This window comes from Anthonomus grandis, chromosome 6 (assembly GCF_022605725.1).
Source record: "Anthonomus grandis grandis chromosome 6, icAntGran1.3, whole genome shotgun sequence".
Taxonomy (NCBI): domain Eukaryota; kingdom Metazoa; phylum Arthropoda; class Insecta; order Coleoptera; family Curculionidae; genus Anthonomus; species Anthonomus grandis.
Window position 1 is genome coordinate 7,288,782 of NC_065551.1, and position 11,067 is coordinate 7,299,848.

At 31.2% G+C, this 11,067-nt stretch overlaps 2 protein-coding genes across 3 annotated transcripts in view; one reads left to right on the forward strand and one right to left on the reverse strand.

The window, feature by feature from the left end:
• LOC126737765 (enoyl-[acyl-carrier-protein] reductase, mitochondrial) overlaps window positions 1-11,067 on the forward strand; it is an 83,362-nt gene that overhangs the window by 16,812 nt on the left and 55,483 nt on the right. The gene's annotated exons all lie outside the window — the stretch shown is intronic.
• LOC126737755 (sialin-like) lies at window positions 907-5,026 on the reverse strand. 2 transcript variants are annotated; one of them, XM_050442784.1, is made up of 7 exons: window positions 4,812-5,026; window positions 4,419-4,606; window positions 4,108-4,356; window positions 2,069-2,354; window positions 1,708-2,010; window positions 1,411-1,649; window positions 907-1,355 (listed from the first exon to the last, which is right to left on the reverse strand). In XM_050442784.1, the coding sequence occupies exons 1-7, from the start codon at window positions 4,879-4,881 to the stop codon at window positions 1,185-1,187; spliced, it is 1,506 nt and encodes a 501-aa protein (XP_050298741.1). In that variant the 5' UTR covers window positions 4,882-5,026; the 3' UTR covers window positions 907-1,184. The 2 variants fall into 2 exon arrangements, with proteins under 2 accessions (XP_050298741.1, XP_050298742.1); XM_050442785.1 differs by having other exon boundaries at window positions 4,419-4,639; window positions 4,812-4,949.

Below are 11,067 nucleotides of genomic sequence, written 5' to 3' on the forward strand. Positions count from 1 at the left end.
TTATATTTAAAGTTGGGCAAGTTTGGCCTTTCAAAAAAAACACCCTGTATAACAAAATAATTTTACATAGCACGCATATCAAAGTAACTTTATTTTACTTCTGATGATAAAAATTAAGTCTGTATTCAAAATTTAGGTGCTAAATTTTAATATTAAAGAGATGCGTGCAAATTCTAAATTTTTAACAAAATTTGATTTATCTCCTAAACTATTAATTTTTGGCATATTAAACCATTATCAAAAAAGATTGGTAATTACGCAAAGAATTCAAAAATGTTTTGCAATACAGGGTGTTCCATTTAAAAAAATTAACTTTTGTAGTGCCCTGCTTTTTCGGAACACCCTGTATAGTCCAAAATATTTTTAAAATGTGAAGAATGCTTAACCAAATAATAGTCCAGGAGCACGTCATCGATAAATAATATCATCAATGCATAATACTACTCCGCGCTTTGAAAAACTCACCCTGTATAATTTTAATAATATCAAACGTGTTCCCACTATGGTAAACTTCTGGGCTTAACTGACAAGTGAGTACCTTCCACTCGTTCGCCTTAAACTATAATGTTTTTTTACGCATATAACACCCAACTCATTTCAGTTAGCACTGATGATGGCTCATACGCCGAAAGCGCTCTGCTAAGCTTTTAAAATAAAATTGCTCTGAATACATCTGGTTTGATTAATTTGTATTGTCCTTCGAGCAACACAGCCACTTCCCACTTCTTCTTTAAAATATTGACAAAGCCTGTAATCAGTGTGCTTTTCCCTTCTGTGCTTCTCCCCCGAAAAAAATGTATCTACAGAATATAATAAGATACTTCCAAAAAATGTTGAGTACTCTTAACGAGATGATAAAAGCTTGTGATCCAGAACTAATTTAGTAATAAATTATTTCACGACATATGTGTTAATAAAATAAATATATATTATTCATCCATTCGTATTTTTCATTATTTTCGTTCATTGTATTTTTTATTTTATTATCAATTAATAGGAAGGAACATATAAATATTATTTGTCCAAGAAAAGGTCATCAGCTTCCTAGCCAAAATATTATGCTAATGTGCTGTAACACAAAATAATAGATAGCATTCTATTAAACTTTCTTAAAACTGTTTGCAAGTATTTCGTGTAAGATTAGCATCATTTTATACAATATTTATTTGTTAAGTTGTAAAAAGCTATTTAATGTCATCTGCTGTATTTGTAGCTTTCGTTGATGCTCGCTCATCCGACTCTTCATAGTCAAAACTTTGCCTTTCAGTAGAACCAAAAATAGCAAATATTATTGTTGTCACTACACAGATTCCAAATGTTATCCAAAAAGCGGTTTGCCATTCGTGAAATTGATTCTAGAAATTAACAAAAATATATTATAATGCTTTATACCACAAAACAAAAAATTACCTCTTTTAGTAAAATCCCAATATTCACATTTCCTATGATACCGCTAATTGCACCAACTGTGTTAGAAATTCCAAACATAATCCCTCCATAATGTTTAGAAAGATTGGCAATGTTCATAGGTAAAGTGACGTAATAGAAAGCCTTAATAATCATACAAAAGTTGAACAGTGCGATAGCTAAGTACCTGTTACAACCTGAGTATCCGGCTCCCAATAGAAATATTGATGAAGCCACATTGCCTATAAAAATGTACTTTATTTAGATACAGAGTGCTTAAAATTAAAAAAATTAACTTACATCCTGCCCCAAAAAATGTAACAAAAAATTTTTCAGACATACATCTTAAAAAGTAACAAGCAGTCGATGCTAAAATTAAGGATGTTATCCACAGGCATACAAAAGGCATCGCAGAAGAAAGTCCATTTTGTTCAGCGTCAAACTGCAGAATATCACTCATATAGGTTGGTAAATAAGTGACTAAGGGGATGTATATTAAATTATGACCAAATTGGGCAAGTACATTAGCCCAGTAAGGTCTGTTCATCAGAATTTTTTTCCATGGTGTTCTAAGATCTTTCTTTTTTACTGCCGCTTCACCGGCTAAAAAAAATACATTATTAAAAAAAGTTTTTTTACAAAATGTAATGAGATGCTTTACCTCCCATTTGCTGAATATATTCTACCTCTTTCGTCATTATAAACGGGTGCATTTCGGGATAAGAGTATAGGAGCAAAACAACAAAAATCAAGTACAGCAGCGAGTATGCCGCCCAAAAGTAAAATGCGACATCCCACCAAAATGTGTCTATCAAGACCCCACTAATAGTATTTCCTAGGAGATTACCTAGGTTGGATCCTGAGAACGCAATGCTTCCCCACAAATGTCGTTCATTAAGAGGTATCCAAGCATTTACGAGAGAACTTATCGCTGGCAAACATGGACCCTAAAAATGACTACTTAAGCCAAATTGATATATATATGTATACAAATATAAGGCGTATATATAAATATAAGGTGTATTAAACATAAGCCAGTAAGTAGTAAGGTAGGTCAATAGCGGATGAAACATTAAGTGGTGTGTAAAATTAAATGGAAGTATCATATATTCCGATATTATCCAGGCAAAGGAAGAGTATATCCGTTCGTAGCCATCTTTAATCTTTTTTGTTCTTGTACGGAATTGGTAATGTCATTCGCTATGAAAAACATAATACCAGTGGCGGTTCGTGGGTTTTTAAATAGGCGATGCTACTTGTATATAGGATGTCCCAAAAACTTTGCCATTTCTGAAGATAAGCAACATCTCAAATTTCAGGGTAGACAATACTCTGTCTGAAATCATTCATCACAATCTAAACTACTAATGACAGATCCTCAGCAGTTCCTCCTATAGATAATACAAAGCATCACGGTAATTCATTAGCAACAAGGCAAAAATTAAACTCTAAGTCAAAGTCTCATAAATGCATTAGACGACTACAAATAGGCGTAGCATCTATGAGACTTTAACTTAGAGTCTAATTTTTCTCATTGTTGCTAATAAATTAATGTTGGTCAGGCCATAAATAAAAGGCATATCGCACATTTCATTATTTGTGTAATTCATTGCAACAAAATTGTGGCGGTGAGTACCAGTTTAGTAACTAAATTAAAAAAGATGACAAATTATAAATTAGATTGTTGTCTAGTTACACCTTTTAGTTCGTAGCGAATATGATAATACGTATTTCACAAGTTTTTGCAATAAATTAAGCTACACTTAATAAAGCAGAAGTGTGGGCATAAACTAAGGGGGTAATAATTTAATGAATATTTAATAAAGAAAAGATATTAAAGAAACGTAATGAAAATGAACAATATTTATTGACTTAAAACTAGGTAACTAGGTGATGTTAAGCTGCTATGGGTTGTAGTTAGGTAACCAACAGTATCAGCTCCTCTTGTAGTATGTTCCAGTCACTGCTACAAAAATAGACGAAAAAATTACTAGAAACCTTACATTTGGGAAGAACAAACTCAGAACACTGATAGGTATCAGAACGAGACACGTGGCCATTAAAAGACACCTGTACAGAATTGAAGTGTATAATGGAGACCTTAATGGACGAATGTACGAAAAGGAACCAGAAACGGTTTGACATGTCATTGGCAACTCTGAGGTCCTGTGCTATAAAAAACAAGAAATTTTTGGGAGGGACATGCTGGACCCAGAAGCACTAGGTACCACAGCAGCAAAAAAATCTGTATGTCAAAATCGGTACATTAGCTAACGCAGTGGTGAGAATCCAAAAGAATCTAAAGTTCAATCCTTTTGTGGAAAACCACGGTTTCCTTGCGGAAAATAAAAAGGAATACGTTTTACTTTGCTGTGCTCTTTACAGCCCAAATAATGGTAAGTTTTATCTATGATAATTCTCCTTATTCTAAAAGTACCATATTTTTAGCTAGTTTTGTTATTCTTCCAATTGATCTCTCAGAAAAGACATGTTCAAAGAGCAAGATGATAAAATCAACCAACAATCAATAATAATCAAACCTAAAGAAGTAAAGAAAACGAAGGACAAGGGCACACAAAAATATATGCGAGAACAATTTATCATATAACTTAGTTTCATGATAAATTTTAAATATAATATTCTAAATAAATCAGACCAAAAACAATTTTACAATAGTTATTAAAGTGTGAATTAACTTACGTGAGCGGCTCCAAGAAAAAACCGAAGTGCAACTCCTGTCATCCAACCCCATCGGTTTGTCATTACAGGAAAAACTCCAGTTCCGATAGTTGTAATAGTGACAGATCCTATTAATACATATCTTGCTCCAAATTTATCTGATATCCATCCTCCAGGTATCTGAGATATTAAGTAACCCAAATAAAACGACACAAGTAAGATGGATTTCGCGTCACTTGGCCATGCATGCTGCTTCTTAGCACCATTTACCTTTGAAAAGTTTTAGTTGAAATCAATTCTTCAAATAAATATTTACTTTTTTCTTTGTTTACCTGAGATTTGGTAAAATTGACAGTGTGATGTTGTATATACTCAGGACAAGCAGCCTTACCTACTTTTACACTATTTTCTTTCATAATTTCTACTATTGCTACATTGAGTACTATTCTGGACGTTAAATTATTTTGTAGACAAATATGTAGCAAAAATGCAAGTATGATTCTTTGGGGAAAATGATAGCCTTTAATACAGAGATAGTTTTATTATGTTAAGTCTAAAAACTCATAACTAAAGGATAACTTGGAAAAAATTTGAAAAAATAATAGAAATTTGCTTTTAGAACATAATGAATAAGATGATAATAAATATTTCCTTTTAATTGATATATTATCTTATGTAAATAATAATTTTTCAATAATTATTGTGGTATTTTATTTAGTACTTACGACCACATCGACAGTATAGAGGGTTGCAAAAAAACTGGACTTTTGGGTGTTCTTCCTCAGAACCGGGCATAATAAGAAAATCGTGTAAATAAGCAGAACTTTTCAAAATTCTCTCTTCGACGCATCAGTTTAAGGCATGTGCTGCAAAAATTACATTAGAAAAATTGCACCCAAAGAATTATTTTTTCAGTAAACTTGATGATAGACAGCCCTGAATATATATAAATATTGTCATTCTGACAATTTTACAAAAGTATTGGTATGTTCATAAGTTATACCTTTTAAAATTTTCCGTAAGTACCATGGATTACTCTAAATCAGCAAATGACTGGTTGCGTACCAGCATATTTTTATAATGCTAAGTACGTAATAAGCAGCTGTTCTCACAAACATATTCCACTCCTTCCCTCTAAGCTTTGCTTCTGTAACAACTCTTTAATAATTCTTTGGACTACTCCACAATGACGAAAACTAAGCAGACTAATCCTGAGCTTGTAAAGTTCTCGCATACTTGGTACCTATACAGATTTGCTCCACTTAAGTCTTGGGTAAGGAAAGCAATTTATTAACTTGAAATAACAAACCTAAGTATAAAGCTAAAAAGAAAACGATAGCGCTCCTGTAGAACCCAAATTCAACGTAAAAATGTAGCCAAGAATACATCAGGCTGGAATATACGATTGGGATGTCCGATTATAAATTGTGTTGCACGCGGTTATGCCGCCACTACGCAAAAAAATAAATTTGCCCTGTCAGCTCTCAGTGGTCATCAGAAGCGGGAAATCAGTGAAACCAAAGTCTATAGATTGGCGAATGCACAAAACACAATTATAGAGAAGTGGTGATTGCATACAAACTGATCGAAATTCTTCTGACAAATCTGATAGCGTTCTCTCGCTTGGCAATAGAAGCTGTTGTAACTAACTTGAAATTGACGTATCTAATTTGACTAATCAAAATGGTAGAAAAGCGTGGCCAAATTAAAGCAGGAAAATTCAAATTTTATTTAATAAGAAACCTCATAATTTTATTATTTAATTACAATATCCAAAGTTTATCTAATCGAAAAGGTTACTTTTTAATAAGTTGTTGTCATCAGATATTGATCAGGATAAAATAAACAATAGTGTACAACATATCACCAATTTCAAAATGGAAATAAAACAATGTTTTTCTTTAATATATTTATTATTTAATTTCCCTGAAAAATAATTACTTAAAATTATATACATAATATACAATAATTCATTATAACAGATATTATATAAATTAGAATTAATCTAAAAATGTTTAAAAGTATTTTGTTAGCACTGAACTATGTCAACCCAAATAGATTAGAAAATGTGAAGATCTTATAAAGTATATAATTCAGCTAGCAGACAATTAAGGTAATGTTTTCGGATAAAACTAACGACATAAGTCGTTAGTCTTGTACTCCTTGTACTATAGTTTAGTACGTTATCCATGTACTAAACCTACACAAGTTAAAAGAATACACAATTAATAAATTACTAAAAATAATTTAAAAACAAAATATACCAGACCCAGACATAAAGAGCAAAAAAATACATACATAAAATATAACTAGACCTAATTTAAATATTCTATAAAAATGTATAATAATCTTCTTTGTAAAAAAAAATCTAAATTTTACTGCTGAATAAATTATCTTTGTTAAATATATATTTAACAAAAACATTTAATTTTTCTGTTTCCTAAAGAAAAATTAAACATATTTTCGTTGTTTCATTTCATGTCTTTCACTTCATTCAAAGACAAATGCCTACAGAAAATAAATTAAAAACAAAAAACAAGTTATAACAAAAACATTCACTCTGATCCACTCTGGGCGCTCAGCCTTCTTAGTCTCTAAATTTCTGTCTCGTCTCACTGATCACAAGAAGTGGTATGATATGAGCATGAAATAAAATAAAAAATAGGCAGTGCAAATCTTATATATAAATTCTCTAAATGATTCATGTGAAAAATAATGACAAAACAAATTTTTAAATAAATATGTATTGTAGTGTAAAGCCAGCAGTATCAGCAATAAAATTTGTTGAGGTATAATAAAATTCACATAGCTTACTGAAGGAAATTAGAAAAAATCTTTTATTACTATATTTATCAGAACCATTTAAAATATACCTTCTCTTACATGAAGCATATTTACTGGAAAATCTTAATCAATTTTTTAATTGTGGAAAGGGAAATGAGAAGCCAGACATTTTGTAATACGTATTTATGATAATCAAGTTAATAATTAAATATTTGAAAGGTGTAACATCTTGATTGAAACCAACTGAATTTGATTTTATTACAGACTAAAAATTGATAATACAAAAATATTGAAAAAGAACTTTTTAGAAAAGTTATTGATCTAAAATGACACAGCACACAAATATATAGAGAAGTGGTGGTTGCATTCAAACTGATCGAAATTCTTCTGACAAATCTGCTAGCGTCCTCTCGCTTGGCAACGGAAACTACTGTAACTAACTTGATAGTTTGACGTAACTAATTGGACCAATCAAAATTGTAGAAAGGCGCGGCCAAATTAGGGCGGGAAAATTCAAATTTCATTTAATAAGAAATCTCATGTTATTATTTAATCGCAATATCCATAGCAAACACCTAATCATGAAGGTTACTTTTTGATTAGGTGTTAGCATCAGATATTGATCAGGAAAAAATAAAATTATTTAGCTTTATTTCACATACATATCTAAATGAGTTAATGTACTCCAATAATCAGTTATAACAATAGTGTACAACGTATGACCAACTTCAAAATGGAAATAAAACAATGTTTTTCTAAAATATGTCTTTCTTTTAATACATTTATTATTTAATTTTCCTGAGAAATAATTACCTAAAAATGTATAATAAAACATAAAATAAAATTAAAATTATATACATAATATACAATAATTTATTATAAAAGATATTATGTAAATTAGAAGTAATCTAAAAATGTTTAAAAGTATTTTGTTAGCACTGAACATAAACAGATTCCATAGAGGATAATAATTTATTAATAATAAATGTTTTTTATTTGCAAAAATACAATACACAAAATATTTGTATATGAGTGTAGTACAAAACTATATATCCAAATAAAAGGCCGACAAATTCAAATTTCTACAGTGAAGATTCTAGTCTTCAACATTGTGACCCGAAAAAAAGGAACATTTTATAAAGTATATAGTTCACCGAATAGACAATTATTAAGGTAATGGTTTCAGATAATACTTACGAGTAGTACCTACACAAGTATTAACATCCATGTACTAAACCTACATAAGTTAAAAGAATACATAATCTATATTACTAAAAATTATTTAAAAACAAAACATGCCAGACCCAGACATAAAGAGCAAAAAAATACATACATAAAATATAACTACACTTAAATTAAATATTTTATAAAAATTTATAATAATCTTCTTTGTAAAAAAAAAATTAAACATATTCTAAAAAACTAATTAGAAATTCTATAACAGAGTATATTATCTAAAAAATAATATATCTATCTGCAATACCAAATAAACTCTTTGAAAATGAAACTAACTTATAGTATGGCATATATCACATATATTGTATATATTTGTTGGTCTCTGATAATACTAACAACATAACTTGGAACTATATTATTTAAACAAAAACTTAATTCAAAGACAAATCCCTACAGAAAAAAAAAAGTTATAACAAAAACATTCACTCTGAGCCATTCTGGGTGCTCAGCTCTGTTACTTTCTATACCTATGTCTCGTCTCACTGAACATAGGAAGTGGTATGATATGAGCATAAAATAAAATGAAAAAATTGGCAGTGCAAACCTGATAAATAAATTCTCTGAATGATTTATGTGAAAAATAATGACAAAAGAAGCTCCTGACGAGTACTTTATAACCCTAGAATATAAATTTAATATCTTTACCTACTATAAAATGGTGGTACATTTAATACATTAACATTTAACTTAATATATTGAATAAATACATTGAGTTCAATTGAAAAGATGCTGGAAATGGTTGCCTTGAACTTCTTGACACAAGAACAGTCGGTCCGAAATTTGACACCGAACATTTTCAAATACACTAACATCAATATTTCTACAAATATTGGTTATTGTCTGACGTAAATCCAATACTGAAGCAGGTTCAGTTTCGCACACCTTTTGCTTTAAATAGCCCCATAAAAAAAAGTCTAGATGTGTCAAATCTGGCGAGCAAGCTGGCCGTTCCACAGGTCCTCGACGGCCAATTTAACGACCGGGGCTACAACCTATAGATAATGCGATTTACGGTATCGTTATTTGTAAAGAAAAGTCCCACTACAATAATATAAAACAACATAGCTGCCAGTTGTCTTGAACAAATCTCAGCCAGTCTAGTTGAATTTAACCACAATAAAAGCACCCAATTTAGGCACCCACTACAATTACTCTTCAAACATAATAAAATATAATCAGTGCTTTTCTTTAATGGGGGACATTACCCTCTTTATTTTTTGAACGGATCAATTCAAAATATTGAAACTTGAGGTACAGATGAAAATTTCAAGATGGCTGCTGAACGTCATCTTGGAAAAAAATTAAATGGAAAGGGTGGTTTTGTGGCACATCATTTTGAAGCTCCTGACGAGTACTTTATAACCCTAGAATATAAATTTAATATCTTTACCTACTATAAAATGGTGGTACATTTAATACATTAACATTTAACTTAATATATTGAATAAATACATTGAGTTCAATTGAAAAGATGCTGGAAATGGTTGCCTTAAACCTCTTGACACAAGAACAGTCGGTCCGAAATTTGTCACCGAACATTTTCAAATACACTAACATCAATATTTCTACAAATATTGGTTATTGTCTGTCGTAAATCCAATACTGAAGCAGGTTCAGTTTCGCACACCTTTTGCTTTAAATAGCCCCATAAAAAAAAGTCTAGATGTGTCAAATCTGGCGAGCAAGCTGGCCGTTCCACAGGTCCTCGACGGCCAATTTAACGACCGGGGAAATTGTCTAAATAGTTCCGAACTTGTCTAGAGTAGTGCGGTGGAGCTCCGTATTGCTGGAATACAATATCCATATCGCATTCATTAGGATTCGTTTTGACAATTTCGGTGATTAGAGGGTCAATAGTATTTTCCAGCATATCCAAATACAGTTCCCCTGTTAAATTTTGTTCGATGAATATAGGCCCCATAATATGGTTTCCCAATAACCCTGCCCAAACGTTTATTTTTTCTGGATATTGAGTATGAGTTTCCCGGAAGACGTTTGGATTAGTGTCACTCCAATAATAACAATTTTGTCTATGAACATTACCGTTGAGAAAAAATGTACATTCATCATTAAAACAAATATTATGGAGATAGGTAGGATGCCGTGCATGGTTTCCGTCATAGTTTCGCAGAATTCTGTTCTTCGATCAGGGTCATCTTCAGTTGTCAACTGGTGTACCATTTGGATTTTGTACGGATGATACTTATTCCTTTTCAAAAGTCTCGATACAGTAGAAGGACAAACCTCATGTTCATTCGCGATGGAGGAAGTTGATTGTTGGGGATTAACTATCAACTCACCAATTATTTGAACTTCCTTTTCTTCCGAAATAGACGGACGTCCTGGGTGCTTTTTTTTTTACACTACCAGTAGTTGTAAATTTAGATACGAGTTCCCGTAAATATTTTCTCCAAATAGGACAATTCGGGAAACGATCGTTGAAAATCCTTTCGGTTTCGTGAAAGTTACGCGTCGCACCGTAAATAAAAATCGCTTTCATTTTTTCTTCCAATGGACGAGAATTAACCATTTTAAACTACTACCACTAAAATCGAAAACTAAATGAGAATATTTGAACTGCACAATAATAGTTGTTTTCGTAATTTCCTACTGATATTTTTGCCACTGTCAACCAAAAAAACCAAAACGTTTATCGAAATTATCGCTGTCGCTGTGGATACGATAGAGAATAACAATTATTTGTAGAGATATGCATGTCAGTGTTTTGGTATTTAGGTAATTATTAAATGTACCACCATTTTGTAGTAGGTAAAGATATTGAATTTATATTCTAGGGTTATAAAGTACTCGTCAGGAGCTTCAAAATGATGTGCCACAAGATCACCATTTCCGTTTAATTTTTTTTCCAAGATGACGCCCAGCAGCCATCTTGAAATTTTTAATATGTCAATTTTGCTTTAAAACATAGTTCATTCATCAATGGCATTACTTCAAGTTTCA